Here is an 18,839-nt window from a genome sequence, read left to right as displayed (position 1 = left end):
CCAATATCATATATTATATATTCTATGGTTGCGCGACCTGAAATTGGCAACACTGCTCCTAACTCCTAGATAGACTTTTTATTTTCCCGGACCGCGCTGATTGTGTCTCGCGTAAACGTGTCGTAGTTTCCGACTCGACTCCTCCGAGCGTTTGACAACGATGCTGAGACCCCTGCTGCTTTTGTGCTGTGCCGCGACGATCGTGTCAGGTAAACGAATTCGCGGTTCAGGTTTGCGATTTCATTGTCGTCGACAAGGATAATGACAGCTAGTGCTCGCAGAAAACTTTTTTTTACTGTCGCGACATGTATTCATCGGCGAGTATCTCGTCATTGTCATCGTCATCGTCGTCGTCGTCGTCGTCGTCGTCGTCGTCGTCGTCGTCGTCGATCTTCCGCGAGTCTTGGCAACAAAAAAAAGAGAGAGAGAGAGAGAGAAAGAAATGTCACTCTGCTCCAAAAATGTTATTCCTATTTCGCGAAAGCTGTATTATGGAGTACGAAATTAATAATTGCGCCTCCAAGTCTCTCCCGAGACGCCATGATGAGGCAGACGTATGTGTGTATCTGTTCGGCTTTCTTGAACAAGGATATATATTATTATAGGAAATTTTTGAGTGCAGCAGCACTCATTGTCGAGTCGCTGATTCAACCCACGATGATTAATGCCTGAAACAAAACGATCACTCGATGTACGCATGAAATGACATTGGAACGACTGGTTCTTCCGGGAGGGGGAGAGAATTCTGGGGGAGGAGGAGGAGGAGGAAGCCAGATCGAGCTTGTATTATGTTACGCGATAAGGACTATCGCGTTTTTTACTATGAAAAGAATTTATACTGTAGATGTAATCGAATACGGATGACGCCTCTCTCCTCATTAAAACTCGTCGTCGTGAATTCGAAATGATTTTAATTTGAATAATTTAGATAGAAAAGAAAATTGAGAAATGTCTTATACTGAAAAATAGATTAATTATAAAACTGTTTTTAGAAACTACTTTCCTTATATCATTTTCTATTTTGGAAACTTTTACTTATATAAATTTATAATTTAATGTTTCCTTGTTTGTAATACTCAAGTTTATCTCTCTTTTTTTTTTTTTTAGTTGAACTTTGCTCATCTTTATTTAGCACAGTTTTTCCTCCCTTATATAGTTTTTTTATTCATAAACGAATATGTAATATGAACAACTTAAATGTAAAAAAGAAATTACGAAATATATTTAAAATAAGATAATATATATTTTGTTCATATACATACATGGAATTTTTAATGCTGTCTACATTGTATTTTAATTTTGCGTACCTTTGAAATTAGAGATAGAAAAAAGAATTGAGAAATATCTTAATCTGAAAAATAGATTATTAATTACAAAACTATTTTTAGAAACTACTCTCTTTCCTTATATCATTTTCTATTTTGGAAACTTTTACTTATATATGACCTTGAAAGTAGAGAATGGCCTGACATAATACAGAAATGTAATTGTTATGTATGATTTTAACAGCTGGCGATTCGAAGAATGTCATTATCAATAACACAAGTGTTCCTATCAACCTGGCTAGCGACAATGTAGCTACAAATCCTCAATTGCCATTGGAAAGCACTATACCTCCAACTGACAAAGATGCACATGTGCCATCTGTTCTACCCGAGTCAATAAATAGCAATTTGACGACTGATTCACCTACAACAAAGCAAACCACCACTATATCAATTACATCTAAACCAACTACATCTACATCTAAACCTACAACTAAACCAACTACAACTACAACATCTACATCTAAACCAACAACACCTACACCTAGTACAACTGCTGCTCCCACAACTCCAGTGCCGACAACACCAGTTCCACCCCCAAGTACTGGAAAGTGGAAAGTTCAGGAGAACAATACATTTTGCATTATAGTCCAAATGGCTGCGCAACTCAATGTTTCTTATGTCGATGTCAACAATGCGGTAAGCATAATAAATTGCAATATATATGTTTATAAAATAATTTTTATCAACATTTGATGTAAATATGAGTGAAATTAATATCAAGATTACATTATAATCATGTTGATCTCTTTATAATGTAATCTATAAGTATAATCAATATATTATTTTTTTTTTTAATATTTTTTTTGCAGACAATCCACAGAACAGTGGATATACCCGATAACAGTAATGTGACAGGAAAGTGTGGTAAATCTGAGCAAAATCTAACATTGTCATGGGGACTGAATAATTCTACACTAAATAATTTCACATTACATTTCGTAAAGAACGAGACGGAAAAACATTATTCTCTTCATCACTTGGAAATCTCTTTGACGGCGGAAAAATCCCCAACTGATAAGTCAAGTACGTGCTCACCTAATGTAAATAAAGTTGCACTTTGATCTCCTATACTTTTTCTTTCTAAGACATATTTTTTACGCCACTACAGATAAAACAGTGACACTGATACATGTGGCACCGCAATTTAACACCGGATTGAGCAACTCTTACAGATGTCTAAAGGAACAGTCACTGAACTTAACTCTCGAAGGTAGAAATGAAACCGTAGGGCAACTGAAAGTATCCAAGTTGCAGTTCCAAGCTTTTAGAAATGACAACACCACTGTTTTTGGCTTAGGTGGGTATCATGGTTTTTTATCTCATCAATTTTCCGCTACATTTTCATATTAGATAAATATATTTGATAAATTTATACATAATGTTTCCTGGTCTGTAATACTCAAGTTTATCTCTCTCTCTCTCTCTCTCTCTCTCTCTCTCTCTCTCTCTCTCTCTCTCTCTCTCTCTCTCTCTCTCTCTCTCTCTCTCTCTCTCTCTCTCTCTCTCTCTCTCTCTCTCTCTCTCTTTTTCTCTCTTTTTTTTTAAGTTGAACTTTACTCATCTTTATTTAGCACAGTTTTTTTGTGTAGTTTTTTTTATTCATAAACGAATATCAATTTAAATGTAAAAAAGAAATTATGAAATATTTAAAATAACATAGTATATATTTTGTGTATATATATATATATATATATATATATATATATATATATATATATTATATATATGGAATTTTTAATACTATATCTCCATTTATATTTTAATTTTGCATACCTTTGAAATTAGAGATAGAAAAAAAAATTGAGTATCGCCTATTGATTTGTTCTTTTTTCTTCGTTTTTTAGCCAAGGATTGTTCGTTCGAGACGCCTGACATCGTTCCTATAACAGTGGGTTGTGCATTGGCGGGTTTAGTGGTAGTCGTATTGATCGCATACCTTGTCGGCCGCAGACGAAGTCAGTCCCGCGGTTATCTTAGTATGTAAGCCGATGTAAGTTCGTCAAGTTTCTTTTTTTTCTTTTTTTAAAAAATTGTTAAACTCATTTTTTATGCGATTTTCCGTTAATGGAATCAATTGTCTTATTCAGAATTTATGTAGTTGTACTTTTTGTGTTCTATAGCCAAGAGGGCTGTGACACGATTAAGAAAAGAAAAAGTATAGTTTATAAAGTTATCTCGTCCACGTGTGCGGGTTTATAGGGAGGCAATATTAAAACAAAAAGGAAATAAAAATACATTATCGATACGTATCGCAAAGCGATTTAAATCGATATTTGAGGGTGGGTGATAATTTTGAACGTGCTCCGTTCCGAATAAAAGGACGATATACTTCTACGATAAGAGAATGAATTATAATATAGATAAATCGTGTGAGATCTGCATTATGTCTGCGCTGCTATTATATTTTTCATTAGCGGCGACGATTGTTTGATTTTCCATAAACATTTTATAACATGGAATGAGAATAAGAAAGAAGATTCGTTTTGATCGACACATATGACACATTAAAAACGTACTAGATATTTGTGTTGGATCTATAGCTTCACATAAAATACATTGTAACATTAAGTTTTCTTTTTTTTTTTTTCTTTAGGAATAATTATTTTCCTGACTCTTAATTTTACCACGATACGATATGCCTTTATACGTCGCACTTTATACATCGATATTTCCGTGTTTCCGTTACGTTCGTACTCGAATTCTTTTTATTAAATGTATTGTAATGGCAGTTGTTTATATAGCCCTAAGTATGTATGTGTGAGCGTGTCAAGAATAGTATGAAGAAGCACGAGCTTTACCACACACAGTCGATTTAATATTAAAGTTTGTGCTTTACTGAAATAAACATGCAAATTAGACACTACAAATAATAAAATCTTCTAGATGTAAAAAATCAGTAAGAATTTAAGGCTCTCATTGTCTGAAATACAAATTTAAATTACAATTAGAAAGAACTAGACGCGGATGATAGTAATGCGTCAGTTTGGAGGAAAAAATCATTAGCTAACATTAAATAGTATAAAATGTAATGTCAAAATAATAACTGAACTCCTATATATCTATAGATAAATTTTACAGAATTTTTGTTTCCCAGATGAATATATATTCTGTTTAATGTAAATGATAGGCTTGAAAAGAAAATAAATGCGCTATACTGCTTATATAATAGAAGCACTGATTTTAACGACAGATTTGATGGAAAGTATTGTATTTTTACAGCTGCTGTTGCTTTTGAAAAGTTTTATCTAAAAGATAATGGATATAAAGGGAGATTTGAGATGATTGTATAAAAAGAAAAAATAAATAGAATTTCAGAATCTAATCAGAATTCTGCGTGTGTATCGTGCTGCTTCATAAGTACTATATTATGACAAGACTGAATGATGAATAGTAAAGCGAAAGTGAAAAGGGGGCAAAAAGAGTTAAGTAAAATAAATAAACATAAAGCACTGTACATATAAAAACAAAGTAGTAGTACTACTTTCGAATTATATAAGTACATATTATATTGCGACTAGGCAAGATCGAAATCATCAATAATAAAATGGAATATTTCAAAAATATTTCCACATTCTTCTTACATTTTCTATGCATCCTCGAAATTCTTTTTTAATCGTCTCTATATTTTTTTTTATCGAAATTGCATCTGAATAGACAAGTTAATAACAATTATAATAATTTTGAAACAATTTTATCAATATTTCAAACTAATTGATTTATAAACTAAATACAAATACGCCTATATACATATATGACTAATGATAGGAGTAAAAAAATCAAATGAAAATCAGAACATAATGATTGTTGATTGCTTTAATCTGTCATATAATGGAGCACTTGTTCGAAAATTTATTCTAATCGCAATAAAATAACATTTGATTGACCAATCAGAAAAAAAACAAAATTTGTTTTCTCTTGATTGGCCAATCAAATGCAATCGCGATAAATATAACATATCAATGATACATATACATGTATATGTAAATGTATATACATATAAAATATTTATATATCACATGCTTCGTTGAAGGCAGCTGGTGACCTAACTTTCCAGGAACCTCTTCTCTGGCGATGCCGTTCTTCGTCATATGCAGAGACTCTAGGTTGAACAACATGGCACGAGCGGGACAAGTGTAGATACAAAATGTAAACAATACGACATGTAAATCGTAATAGCGAGTATATAGACGGATAATTGAGATGTACACGTTGCTGCATGGTTTGTACAAGTATCTGGTGCAAAAAGACGAGTACTTCATATTAATTTTGGGCCTCGATAATGCAGGAAAGACGGTACTTGCTCTAGGATACCGCGATTTTAAAGGTTATAACGTGAGGATGATTGCTTTCCATACGTGTGTTTTAGACGTACCTGGAAGCGGCGAAGACGAAATTCACGAAGAATTACAAGGGGATGAATCCTAGCAAGATCACGACTACTGTAGGCCTGAATATCGGCAAGATCGACATCGCCGGTGTTTCCTTCAACTTCTGGGATCTTGGTGGCCAGGAGGAGCTGCAATCTTTATGGGATAAAGTGATTAATATTGTGGAATTAGTACAGTTTATATTGCATATTTTTCATCTCTCTTTTCTCTCCGTATGCATTATTATTTCTGTATCTCATTTTTATTTATGGAATTGTAAGAATAATATTTTACGTCGCATCGATAGCATTTGAGAATATAATATTGTTTTGTTTGCAGTATTACGCAGAATCTCATGCTGTGATTTATATTGTCGACTCGTCCGATCGTGACAGAATACCAGATTCCAAAGAAACTTTTGGTAAAGCACATTCTTTAATAATGTTTGATAAATGAAACCAATTGTGATTGTGTAACAAAACAATAGTGTGAAAAGATATTTCTTAATATTTAAAAACATTGTTTTTTAGCAAAATTCTTAAAAATTTTAAATATTTTAATTTGAGAAAAATTTTTTATAATTTTTCTACAAACTTTAATGAAACTTTAATATGATAAAAAATGAATAGTAATAGAATTGTATGTTAATTTATAATGATTGATTGATAGCGTTTGAAAACTTGATTTTAGATAAAGTGATATCGTCCGAGCATCTAACAGGTGTACCACTACTGGTGCTAGCGAATAAGCAGGACGTACCTGATTGTATGGGTGTCAGAGAAGTAAAACCAATATTCAATCAAAGTGCGCATTTAATCGGTAGAAGAGATTGCATGGTAATGCCTGTATCGGCACTTAATGGGTAAGTGGCTTCTAGTCTTAATGACTAACTAACGTTTCATCCGATATATATGCTGATTCGCGTATAGAATTTTGAGAAATAAATAGCATCTTTTCGTATTACATAAAATTTCACAAACCATGCGTTCTGCATATATTATATGAGATAATGGCTCTCTTATTTTGGAAAAAGGGATGGTGTAGACGAAGGTATACACTGGCTGGTGGATTGTGTCAAGAGAAACAGTGATGTACGACCGCCTCGTAATCAAGACGACAATTCCTTATCGTAGCTGTGTAACATTCCTGTTCTATAATTTATTATTGATGCACACCGTATATATTCATGCCACGTGTGTACAGTGTTTCTACAAGTAAAGAATTTTTTTAACATGCATCTTTCATCTCTCTCTCTCTATTTAAACAAATAAATGTTAAACTTGTTTATGAAACCGCATGTGCATATAAAAAAAATTATAACTTTTTACAATATTTTTGTCTAAAATACAACGGTCAGATGATTGTGAATTTATTAGATCTTACTAAATTAACAATATTGTGAATAAGAACGATATTGTAAGATGAATGATAATATGCATGATATCGAGGTAATCGAGAGATAAGAGATAATGCCCACACCTTGTCCCGTTGCTCTATTATGTTAGTGATAAAGAGCGTACAAGACTGATCGTACAGCTGTAAGCTGTGTGATATATAGATTGTGATTTTTGTGTTACATTCTCTTTGGATTGTAAGCTCTTTATTTGTTTAACATTATCATACACCATGTGGCCTTACTACGATGCCGAGGATTGGAGCGTCTTGCCGCCAGAACTCAACCGAAGGTGATTTATTCGATTTATAATTTAACAGATGGAAGGCTTTTATCGCTTTAAAATATATTGAACAGGCTACTATATTCTTTGATCTCTCTCTTCTTCAAGATTAATTAATAATTTGTACATAGCAATATTTTAAGAGGCATTGAGAGAATAAGTCACAAATTAGATTATTCTGTATATTCATATATCACACATGTAAAGTATTAAAGGTGGCTGCTGAAAATTTAGTACTCGTAGAAAGACCACATTTTATTTTTCATGTAGTATATGAAAAGAGATATGCAAATTCTAAAATAAACATCTCTCGTGCTTTATCAAGAACAATACCTTGTATTATTCTAATCGCCTACTCTACGCGCTTTATACCTATAAAAAAACAATGTTGGGCATCTTAGCAATATGTATATGTGTGTGTGTGTATGTGTGCAATGACATTTGTTGAAAAAAATTTTATGGCTTACAATGTCGGCTCGACGAATACAACAATACTCTTATCACGCTATCTTATCACGAGACGGAGAAGGAAAAAATTGTTCCAATATTTTTCCGCGAATCCGTAATCGAAAACAATCGCAGCGAATTTTCAGGATTTTCATATATGTACATACGTGAAACTCTGTAGCAAATAAGCAAATATTATCGACGTAATTTTTTTTTTCGTAAATCACAGATGGCCACTTGGCGGCATTCGAATTTCGCGCCCACGCATACGCAATGACGCTTATTCCCCGTAATTCCCTAGATGTACAGGTGGAGTTCTGACGCGCGCTTCCCGCGCGTTTCTCTCCTCATCGTCGTCCTCGCCTCCTCGCGCGAGTCGGAGACGAGCGGAGAGACGCGAGGTTATAATCCGTACGACGAGAGATCCACATCGTCCTCCCCTCGCGTCGCGCTTCCCCATGAAAAGTCCCCGACGACGTCAATGACAACGTCGACGACAGGGGACGGCCATCTTTGAGTCCTCCCGTCCTCGCCTCACGCACGGACACGCGAAATTGCTCTCGTCGACGGGACACAGACAGGGTAGAGAAAGAGAGAGAGAGGGAAGGAGGTTGGTGCGAAAGGGTGCGCGGAAGAAAGAGCGAGAAAGGGGAGGAAACGTGAGGGTGCGCAACGTCGATGGTTGCGCGTGTGTGCGTGCGTGCGTGCGTGCGTGCGTATATATATATGATCCGTGTGGTCGACGACCGTGCTAGGTAGGGACTTCGGAGCTCAGCTATGTTCTCGGGGCTCTGCTGACTAAGGGACTAGCCTCCGCCTCCTCCGCCTTCACTCGGACTCGACGGCGCCGCACGGTACGTATCCACGTTGTCATCGTCGCGCACCTCGAAAGCTCTCTCTCTCCCGGATTCTCGGGATAGAGGGGATGGGACGGGGCACCGGTGGCCTGGACATCGGGTACCCCGAGTACACATCGCATAAATCGCGAAGGCAGGAGCGTGAGGGCGCCCAGCTCGCGCCTATCCGTGATTTCCACGGTGAGGATTCATCGTCCGGCGACGACCTCCAAGTTCCGTTCCGCGTCATCGGTCCCGTGATGTAAACACCTGGAGCTAATCCTCGGGTGACAGATACTCGGGTCCGCTTCCTGTCATCGCGCGCGATGACACATCACGTCGGGAAGTCACGTTGACCTCTCTTCTTCGGGAGGACCACGACGTCGCGTTGAGAAGAGATGCTGTCGTCAGCTGCGACGTGTTTCGCGCGATATATGCTGTCGTGGCCGAGTCTGGCACGTGAAATCGCACGAGCCAGTGACATCATTCGTCGTGGTTGATTGATATTATTATTGTGCCCATTCTTTCTGTATGTCCTTCACGCTCCTACCGCGAGACGTATCGCGTATCGACATATGCAACATATCCGTATGTCCACTGCCCTATTTCAGAAAGCACTCCGAGGCTTCTCTCTCTTGCTATTCCGTCTTCTGTGTCAAGTTGTACTCGATGAAGCTTACAGTCACCATGTAGCTATTGGTCCCTTGAATTTATGAGCTTCCAGTTAAGGTAATCTCTCAAGGTGCTTGTGTCACTTTTCTTATCTCTCTCAAAGTGACAGATTAGTTTAGATTTTAAGGAGTGGCCAATAATGGTATATTTAGACTTTTACTTTTAATGTTTAAAAGTTAGATTTAATGTAACAATTTTTTTTCACATTTTTCTCCTATGTGAAAGAGATCTGTAATAAAATACAATTACAATTGTATGTTTGTATGTTAATTCTGACAATGTACTTCATAATCATTCTGCAATGAAGAGAAATCTTTTAAATGGCCGATATAACATTATTCTGTAAGTAAAACAGTTGAAAACTGCATAGTCACTTTGTGGACAAGGACATAATATTGGACACACATTTATGGAAAATTTATATATATAAAATCTAAGCTAATTTTGTTACATTATTGACACAGAAGACTAAATTGTTTTTCTCTCGAGTATTTTGATTAGAGTCTTCATTAATATAATTTACTGATACAATATAATTGGTATAATACTAACATGCTTTATAATAATGTCGTTGTCCTGTGTCCACTAGGAGGATAGCAGAGTTCGTGTTTTGTACTCGTCTGCGCTTGGTTTTTTTGTGAAGCTTGTGGCATAGATTCAAAACTCAAGTTGAGAAACAATGAATGCCTCAGAACATGGGTAATACATAATTTTACAATCTCACACACTCTATTTAGATTAAGTTTGAATTGTGATAATTAAATGTGGATAGAAGTGACAGAGAAATGAGGAGGAAATTGTAGTATTTTTGTCTCTACATAATTGTGAACTTTACATCATTATATGTTGAATATACTAAAATTGGTTGGTTTATTACTTTTAATTGTAATGCGTGAAATATTCTTAATATAAATGAAAGAAATTTACTACAAAGATACAGTTGTCGTATCTTATTTTTATATATTTTGCAAGAAAGTTATTTTAATAAACAAGTGTCATTGCACGATAAGTAGATGACAAGTAGGAGTGTTGATGTTCATAAAACAGCATGGGTGTGTATTTTTTTCAGGTTTAACCCAGCCTTTAACATGGCCTCCATAAAGCAGGCTTTCAATGAGGCTGTGGAGAGAGGTAGGTTTATTGTTGATGTAATTGACTTACAATGACTGTAATGGCTAATCATTGGAACATCTGATTCTGCTTGTGTGCTTATTTGCAATCTCCTCTGTAATATTCTTTTACTTTATTTTAAAAGTTAATCAGGTTAAATTACTTTAAAAGTTGTGAATTTTTTATATATTACAATATATTTAAGTGATGACATTAGTTTCTCAGTAATAGAAAATTCCTTTGTCCAAATTTTTCATTGTTGCACTTTTATTTGATTTGATTAATTTACAAAGTCATTTGCAAGCGGAATCGGCGGTTGCCAAAGATGTGATAATTTGTACTGATGACTTTTTCACGCTTTAAAAGTCTCAACAGTTAGAATGCCTGCGCCAACACGGTTGAGGGATCTAATTAGACAAATTCGAGCCGCACGAACGGCAGCGGAAGAGAGGACAGTCGTAAACAAGGAGTGCGCATATATCCGTTCGACATTTAGAGAAGAGGACAGCGTCTGGAGATGTCGTAACATCGCAAAGCTGCTGTACATCCATATGCTGGGGTTAATATCAAGATGTTAATTATAATGCAAAATATCACCATCTGTTATATTATCACAAGGTCATTATTTTTTAAATATTTTCATATTTTAGATACCCGGCGCATTTCGGTCAATTAGAATGTCTAAAGCTCATCGCTTCTCCGAGATTCACAGACAAACGAATCGGTTATCTGGGGGCGATGCTGTTGCTGGATGAACGACAGGACGTGCATCTCTTGATCACGAATTGTTTGAAAAAGTAATGAAAAGCTTCGGATTTTCATCAAACGATAACATTAGCAACATGTGTTTTTGAAAGGAGATTAATACCTTTCTTCTTTTCTATTGACAGTGACTTGAACAGTTCTACGCAGTTCGTCATTGGTCTAGCATTGTGCACCCTCGGTGCGATCGCGTCTCCGGAAATGGCGAGGGATCTGGCGTCCGAGGTCGAGAGACTGATGAAGTCACCGAACGCGTACATCCGGAAAAAAGCGGCGCTCTGCGCCTTTCGGATCATCAGACGTGTGCCGGAGCTGATGGAGATGTTTTTGCCGGCCACCCGTAGCTTGATTACCGAGAAGAATCACGGGGTGCTCATCACCGGCGTCACCCTTATTACGGAGATGTGCGAGAATAGCGTTGACACGCTGAATCACTTCAAAAAGGTATATTCAAAAGAATATTCGCCTTCAGACGCGCAACGTTCATTAGTCTTAGAACAAGTTTCCATAGACACTCGCAGTTCGATGTCGTAAATATAATCGCTCGCCGAGTCATAGTTTTATTGCATCATCTAATTGATCAACTCTTATGCGACCATATAATTTGATCTAGCGTGGTCGATATCGAAGATTGGATAGTAGTAGAGAAACCTGCTGAAAGAGTATAAAATAGTAGTGCGTATCTAGTAATCTATTATTTATTAGACAATTTAGGAAGTGGAATATCATTTGTTAGATAATTATAATCTATTCGCGCGACAGTAATGGAAAAGAATGCAGTCTTAATTTTTATGGCAGCACAGATACGTCGCGAAATAGTTGTCCGGAAGAATATTTTATTGGCGCTAGTCATAAATATTAATGTACCACAAATTATATTCTCTTGGCGAGTTTATAAGCAACAGGGAAAAAAAGGAATTTTATCACTTTATGCTAATATAACATCAAGAGTTTGAACGCGTTCTCTTTTATTTTGCATTCATAATACATGGCCCCTTGTGTTCTAATAGATTTTATTGCAGCTTTATCAATATGCGCAAAGATCTACGAGTTTTCTTTTTATTCTTTTCTTCAAGAGAAATGTCATTTTATTATAGGACAATTTATACAGTATATTCCCTATGAAAATTAATGCAAAATTTGATTCTTTTAAATTTATCATTTGAGTATACGTAATATAAGCATTGGTTTTGTCTTTCTTAGGAATGCGGCCACCGTGAGGTAATATGCATATAAAGGTTCTCTGTATTTTTGCATGTATGCTTACTACTCGGACTTCATTCTTTTCTTTTACTTCTAACATAAATGTTGTAAATGTGAACTATACCAAAAATCGCGAAATCAATATTTTGTGTCTCTGCTTTTTTTACTATATTATTTTTTTTTAATATTAAATATATTAAACTACATCTCTTTATATATATATATATATATATATATATTCTACTCTTGTATATAGGAATATTATGTCAAATCTGTTATATTATTATCTTATGTATGAATTTTTTACTTGGGAAAGTGGTTACACGTTCAACGATATTATAGTCATAATTTTTTAATACTTACAATTGGCATGATGGTATTTCGTATATTGCATGTTTATTTTAGCTTATTTATGAGTCGAATTCTCTATTTCTCTTATCGTATTTTTAACTATACAGCTTGTAACAATATGACAAATTTAATGAATTTAATGCATATATTATATAATTCGTGTCCAAGACTATTATTCTTAAGTAGTACTCTGAAATCAAATGTTTCGAATATTTATTTAAGTTGATTGTGCTTTCGTTATTTGTATTTTCGTACATGTTATATGACAGTATATATATGTATATTATTCTACAATGGTTTGTTTTGTCGATCTTATTTCTTATGTTTGATATTTGATGTAATCGCGTCAAGTGAAAATTTGTAGTGTTTTTGGAAATTAGCAGAGATTAAATAGAAGTCTCTTATTGCAGATTGTGCCAAATCTGGTAAGAATCCTGAAGAATTTGATCTTAGCCGGATACTCGCCGGAGCATGATGTGTCCGGAGTGTCCGACCCCTTCTTGCAAGTGAAAATACTGCGTCTCCTTCGTATTCTGGGACGCAATGACGTCGACGCGTCCGAAGCCATGAACGACATCCTTGCTCAAGTTGCCACCAATACGGAAACTAGCAAAAACGTTGGTAACACTATACTGTATGAGACGGTTCTGTCCATCATGGATATCAAATCGGAGAGCGGACTTCGAGTTTTAGCGGTCAATATACTGGGCAGATTTTTATTGAATAACGACAAGAATATCAGATACGTAGCCTTGAACACGTTGCTGAAGACTGTTTACGTGGACACGAGCGCAGTGCAGAGGCATCGATCGACAATTCTGGTAAAATATTTAGAAATCTTTCTTTTTTAACGATGAAAATAAAATGATTGTAATTCTTGTCTTTGACATTTATTTCAGGAATGTCTAAAAGATCCGGATGTGTCAATTAGAAGGCGAGCAATGGAATTGAGTTTTGCACTCGTAAATTCCAATAATATCAGAAACATGATGAAGGAATTGCTTCTGTTCTTGGAACGGGCCGATCCGGAATTCAAAGCTCAATGCAGCAGCAATATCGTGATGTCCGCGGAGAGATTCGCTCCGAATAAACGTTGGCATCTAGAAACTCTATTTAAAGTGCTCGTTGGGGTTTGTATTTTTACGATATCGTAAAGTGGAATTCTCGAACGCGCGAAACAGTGTCATGGTTATTGAGTCTTCTTCTAATCTTTAGGCCGGTAATTATGTGCGTGACGATGTAGTGGCATGCACGATACAATTAATATCGGAGACGCAGCCTCAACAGAATTACGCTGCTAGCGCGCTGTGGCATGCGTTAGAAAAAGATACGTCCGACAAGCAGCCTTTGGCGCAAGTTGCCACATGGTGTATCGGCGAATATGGTGATCTATTGTTGTACAGTCCGCCGTCGGAGGATGTCGAAACCCCAATCAATGTAAGCTCAATTATAACAATGGTGCATATAAAAATACTTAATTTTATTGCTTATGAAATTTAAACCATTTCTTTCTTGCTACATTGAGCACATTTTTCTTGAAAATTTTATTTGTTGTGTGCGTGTGTATGATTGTGTGATTTCTCATATATATATATATATATATATATATATATTATATATAGATAGAATATTATATATATTATATATAGATAATAATTTCTCACATTTCTTTATTAGTTGACAGAGGATGAAGTTATCGATGTGTATCAGAGGTTACTCTGGAATCCTCAGAACACTGTGGTTACGAAACAATACACCTTATTGTCTCTTACCAAATTGAGCACGAGGTTCCAGAAAGGTCACGAGTGAGTATCGCGCTTTTGAAGGTCTGCGCACCTTTATATCTATATAAAAGATCCATTTTCAAAACGTATAATCACGTAATATTTTGTTATTACAGGAAAATTCGTCAGATCATAGATACGTTTGGTAGCAATTTGCATATCGAATTACAGCAGAGAGGTATCGAATTCTCGCAGTTATTTCGAAAGTACGATCACCTGCGACCCGCGTTGCTCGAGAGGATGCCGCCGATGGAAACTGCTCGACCACAGGCTAATGGTATCATAGGCCTGGTGAACGGTGAACCGGAACCGGAAGACGAGAAGTCTATAGTTATAGAACCAACCACGACTACATCCGATTCAGTAAGCATTAATATCTTTTTCTTCACATGTATACATATACAAATTATATTACATGTATACATTTATATTTATATTTATTAATATTTTCAATTATACTTTTTCTCTTGTTTTCAATATACATGTGAAAAAAATACTGTATAATAAAAAATTTCTAACAATATTAAAAAATAAATGTATTTGAGAAAAAGCTTTAAAAAATAAAAAATGAATCGAGATTTATTTATTATTGATATTTTTTCTTTTCTACAATATTGTGTATATTAAATTGTGTCATCAATATTTCTTTTTTTTTTTTCGATTTTGCAGAGTGCACTTCTAGATTTACTTGGAACTACGGATGTGGGAGTGACGATGCCGGCGACAACGACCACCAATAAAAATGCTTTACCGAGTTCGACCGCGGCAGCTCATAATAACGAGCTGCTAGACTTGCTCGGAAGTTTGGATTTGAATATGCCTACGTCTACCGTCGTCCCTACGGTACCGTTACAACCGCAGGCATCATCCGCACCGATGTTCAGTCCCACCAATACCAGTAATTTCTTAGTAGATGGATTGCTCAGTACTTCCTCAGTTCAAAACGGTTTGTGAAACTCTAAAAAATATTGTGAATTTGTTTGCAATGTAAATTATTATAATTATGATTCTTATTACAGAACTACCTAGTATGGTTATTTTGGACAAATTGGGGCTCAAGATAACGTTTAAATTAGAGAGACCGCCCGATATTCCCGATCTATTAATTATAAATATGTTGGCACAGAACTCCGGAAGTACCATTTTAACCGATTTTCTGTTTCAAGCAGCAGTTCCTAGGGTTAGATATGATATATATGAATTTATATATATTGTATACAATTATATATAATATAATATTTAAAAAAATATAATGTATTCGCTTGACATTTTCAGACATTCCAACTACAAATGCTATCGCCATCGGGTACTGTCATTCCACCATGTGGTCAAGTAACTCAAGTGTTGAGAATCACAAATATGAATAGGGTCAGTTGCCAATACTTTTGTAAGAAAATAATTTTTTGAGTTTTTAATCTCTAATCGATGATTTCTTCTGTTTTAGGCAACGCTTAGGATGAGACTGCGTATATCATATACAGGTCCAGCTGGGCCAGTTCTGGAACAGACAGAAGTCAATAACTTTCCCGCCTCAGCATTACAGTGACAAGATATAATACAAACAACATTTGTACATATGCCTGCCTAAAAGTAATTAATCGATTCTTGAAGACAAACTGGAAAGAAAAAAAAAGAACATAAGTTTTATCCCTATTAGACACAATGAAACATACAAGTTGGATATATCAAATGGATAGCACAACTAATTCAGCAACTAAACTAACTTTTGCTTATGCGGCACGGAGACATGACCTAAACTTTGTAAGGAGATCTTAAATTTGTTAAAATCACATTTTTTAATTCCGTATACAATTGTACAGTGTGTTCTAAAAGCTTTTTCGCAACGAAGAATTTTTCAAAAAGTATTAATTGTCTTGCCGCATATATATTAAAGTTGTCACGAATTTGTGTGCGGGCAAGTTCCGATAAATTTCCAGTCGCGAACAATGTGATGTTAACATTTAAAGTCTTTCAAAATTACGTTATATATCATTATCGTTTCCGCTTCGTTACAACGAGCGAACGTAAAAGTACTTTGCTCTCGCAATCTGTCGCAAAAGTATATGCAAAAAAAAAGGAAAAAAAAGATGTAAATATTTTTTCTAACCGAAGAACAAATACGGAGAGAGTTGAGGAAAATATTGTGCTTGTGGTTGGCTGCATTCCCGCTGTTTTACGGCTACTAATTTAGCGCGTAATTTCATACGTAGGCTAAACGAATTAGAAAAACAGTATAGGAAAGTGAGTCAGAAAAGACATACAATCTCGACACACACATCAAATGCATCACACGTCAGAAAACAAAATGTAAAACGGAGAAAGGGAAGGAGGTTCAGAAGAAGTTCCGTCACCGAAAGTGCTGTCGTTGTTCCAAAAAGAAATAAGGAGAAACTTAACTCTCACTGTAACAAATCAATCTTTTCTACTGCTACATTTATAAGTAAGACATCGCGAATAAAACTCGTGCAATCGTCTTGTAAATATAATCGCGGTGACATATATATAGAGCAAAGAAATTCTTTTATGTGATGGGGCAAAAATAGCGCGAAACGGGATTCTTTATAATATGTGTACACGATAGAGCTGTTAACTCAATAATACGAATACGATAATATTAACGTTTTCGTCTTCGAGAGATATCATTTGGGGAGAAAGGGTGCATACACACATACATGTACACAACATACTACTAAAAAACACACATACACATGACGTGCACGAGTGTGTTACGTGTGTAGCGCGATTACAATTTCAAATTCATATTCAGAATACAGAGTAACACATTGGAGGGCTGAATTTTGATTGTCATATTATCTGTCTCGCGTATGTATGTATGTATGTTGAACGTTGCATCCAATTATGGAAGATTGAGGATTCATTATCGACCAATTAATCCTCTGTATCATGTTCGAATGATATTAATTCTCGCGAAGTATCTCTATCAGTGTTTCGTTGCATTGTATAATTCTACTAAGTTAATTCTAATGAAAATTATGATGATAAATACGAGAAGTCATAAAATTTTAGGAAGCATAATATCTTGACTGAACAATTATTACAAAATAGAAAATAAAAGCTGATACTATGAGATTGATTTCGTTCACATCCGTAACTGTAGTCTAACTGTCATCTAGTTCTATGCGTTTAAAAAAAAAAAGGTAGAATATAAAGTCGAAAAATAATTATACATGTTTATCTTGACAATAGTCTAATTTTTAAGTTGCAGTATAAACACTAACATAAAATTAACAGCCAAGTATAGCGATGTATGTGTCTCTGTTGGTTTTTAACATTTAATTTTGCGAATTCTAATTTTACTCAACTCACTTCGAATTATTTACAGATCGCAGATATCGCTTGTACATATAATATATATGTCGAAGAAGAAAGAGAGAAGTGTAAGGATAAAACTCGCTCATTTAATATAACGTTCGTACGATTTTATACTTTGTCGAATTTTCACTTGTATGATGAGCGACAAATATATATGTGAGTTCTCTATAATAGGTATATACAATTTAAAAAGAATATATAGTACGCCGGGAGCAATAGAGTTGGCAGGCCAGATTTCCAGATATCTATTTTCTCTAGACTTTCCTACAAATTAGGTTTAAAATACGCTGTTGTACTTAATTATTTAATTCGCTCTGAGATGTAACAAAACAATTATAGCGCGTAATACTATGTAAATGTAGATGTGTATGTGTATATATCACAAAGAATTCATCTCTAATCAAGAGCGTCATATTGGCATTTTTTTGATCGCGTATATCTTTTGATTTTTAATCAGGATCTTTTGTACAACTTCTCAATTAGGTTTATGATTGATTGATTGATACAACTACGCATTTTAGCTCCGTCCCTTATATGTTATGCGAGTGTGTGAAAGGTATAGGAGTATATAAAATAGAACAGGTGGGTGTGTATTTTTTGAGTGGCCTTGTCCTTAAAGTCTGTGACAGTGCGTCAGCCCTTCAGTGAGGGTTTTGCTCTGCCTACTTGTTCTGAATATATTATATATTAGTTTTATATATGTATAATATAAAAATATATATAATATATATATTTATATTACATATATATAATATATATACATGAGGATATTGATTAATGATAAAAATGCTGTATATATACTTTCTAGCGAATCAAGGTGTGAAAATAAAATGTATTTTTATTCCATTATATGTTTTTCAAATCTAACTCATTATGTACTTGAAGCATATTTCTGTAAAGAAATGTATCCAATGCTAATATCGTCATTGTTCGACTTTATAATAATTGTGATATATTAATATATTTTATA

General features: G+C 35.0%; 3 protein-coding genes across 15 annotated transcripts; all 3 read left to right on the top strand.

The window, feature by feature from the left end:
- Positions 1 to 25: 25 nt before the first annotated feature.
- Lamp1 (lysosome-associated membrane glycoprotein 1) lies at positions 26 to 4,891 on the top strand. The gene is made up of 5 exons (XM_083042097.1): positions 26 to 209; positions 1,510 to 1,964; positions 2,138 to 2,351; positions 2,437 to 2,625; positions 3,173 to 4,891. Exons 1-5 carry the CDS (start codon positions 161 to 163, stop codon positions 3,310 to 3,312), a joined length of 1,047 nt encoding a protein of 348 aa, XP_082898223.1. The 5' UTR covers positions 26 to 160; the 3' UTR covers positions 3,313 to 4,891.
- A 588-nt stretch (positions 4,892 to 5,479) lies between these two features.
- Arfrp1 (ADP-ribosylation factor related protein 1) lies at positions 5,480 to 6,932 on the top strand. The gene is made up of 5 exons (XM_083043398.1): positions 5,480 to 5,621; positions 5,695 to 5,865; positions 6,035 to 6,116; positions 6,386 to 6,557; positions 6,729 to 6,932. Exons 1-5 carry the CDS (start codon positions 5,529 to 5,531, stop codon positions 6,826 to 6,828), a joined length of 618 nt encoding a protein of 205 aa, XP_082899524.1. The 5' UTR covers positions 5,480 to 5,528; the 3' UTR covers positions 6,829 to 6,932.
- Positions 6,933 to 7,247: 315 nt separating this feature from the next.
- On the top strand, positions 7,248 to 18,715 carry Ap-1gamma (adaptor protein complex 1, gamma subunit). Of its 13 annotated transcripts, none has more exons than XM_083043390.1 (16): positions 8,262 to 8,672; positions 9,916 to 10,025; positions 10,396 to 10,457; positions 10,812 to 10,995; positions 11,087 to 11,233; positions 11,327 to 11,642; positions 12,402 to 12,419; positions 13,163 to 13,573; positions 13,652 to 13,882; positions 13,968 to 14,189; positions 14,430 to 14,557; positions 14,653 to 14,899; positions 15,206 to 15,482; positions 15,556 to 15,716; positions 15,812 to 15,904; positions 15,981 to 18,715. In XM_083043390.1, exons 2-16 carry the CDS (start codon positions 10,006 to 10,008, stop codon positions 16,080 to 16,082), a joined length of 2,619 nt encoding a protein of 872 aa, XP_082899516.1. In that variant the 5' UTR covers positions 8,262 to 8,672; positions 9,916 to 10,005; the 3' UTR covers positions 16,083 to 18,715. The 13 variants fall into 13 exon arrangements, with proteins under 13 accessions (XP_082899510.1, XP_082899509.1, XP_082899512.1 ...); XM_083043387.1 differs by having other exon boundaries at positions 10,803 to 10,995; XM_083043389.1 differs by lacking the exon at positions 9,916 to 10,025 and adding an exon at positions 9,266 to 9,383 and having other exon boundaries at positions 10,803 to 10,995.
- Positions 18,716 to 18,839: the final 124 nt, after the last annotated feature.

This window comes from Prenolepis imparis, unplaced genomic scaffold (assembly GCF_030444845.1).
Source record: "Prenolepis imparis isolate NDT839.2.m4 unplaced genomic scaffold, iyPreImpa1.0 SCAF_7, whole genome shotgun sequence".
Classification (NCBI taxonomy): Eukaryota; Metazoa; Arthropoda; class Insecta; order Hymenoptera; family Formicidae; genus Prenolepis; species Prenolepis imparis.
The sequence above is the reverse complement of the archived record's forward strand: the minus strand, read 5'-3'. Positions and strand labels throughout refer to the sequence as shown.

What these genes read in the sequence shown, in the direction of transcription:
- Lamp1 (XM_083042097.1), top strand. Translation starts at nt 161, where the DNA reads ATGCTGAGACCCCTGCTGCTTTTGTGCTGTGCCGCGACGATCGTGTCA. An exon ending in TGCCGCGACGATCGTGTCAG is followed by an intron (nt 210 to 1,509) that starts GTAAACGAATTC and finishes TGATTTTAACAG; the next exon opens with CTGGCGATTCGAAGAATGTC. An exon ending in ATGTCGATGTCAACAATGCG is followed by an intron (nt 1,965 to 2,137) that starts GTAAGCATAATA and finishes TTTTTTTTGCAG; the next exon opens with ACAATCCACAGAACAGTGGA.
- Ap-1gamma (XM_083043383.1), top strand. Translation starts at nt 7,322, where the DNA reads ATGTGGCCTTACTACGATGCCGAGGATTGGAGCGTCTTGCCGCCAGAA. An exon ending in ATGTCGAAACCCCAATCAAT is followed by an intron (nt 14,190 to 14,429) that starts GTAAGCTCAATT and finishes TTTCTTTATTAG; the next exon opens with TTGACAGAGGATGAAGTTAT. An exon ending in AGGTTCCAGAAAGGTCACGA is followed by an intron (nt 14,558 to 14,652) that starts GTGAGTATCGCG and finishes TTGTTATTACAG; the next exon opens with GAAAATTCGTCAGATCATAG.
- Arfrp1 (XM_083043398.1), top strand. Translation starts at nt 5,529, where the DNA reads ATGTACACGTTGCTGCATGGTTTGTACAAGTATCTGGTGCAAAAAGAC. An exon ending in TGCAATCTTTATGGGATAAA is followed by an intron (nt 5,866 to 6,034) that starts GTGATTAATATT and finishes TTTTGTTTGCAG; the next exon opens with TATTACGCAGAATCTCATGC. An exon ending in CCTGTATCGGCACTTAATGG is followed by an intron (nt 6,558 to 6,728) that starts GTAAGTGGCTTC and finishes TTTTGGAAAAAG; the next exon opens with GGATGGTGTAGACGAAGGTA.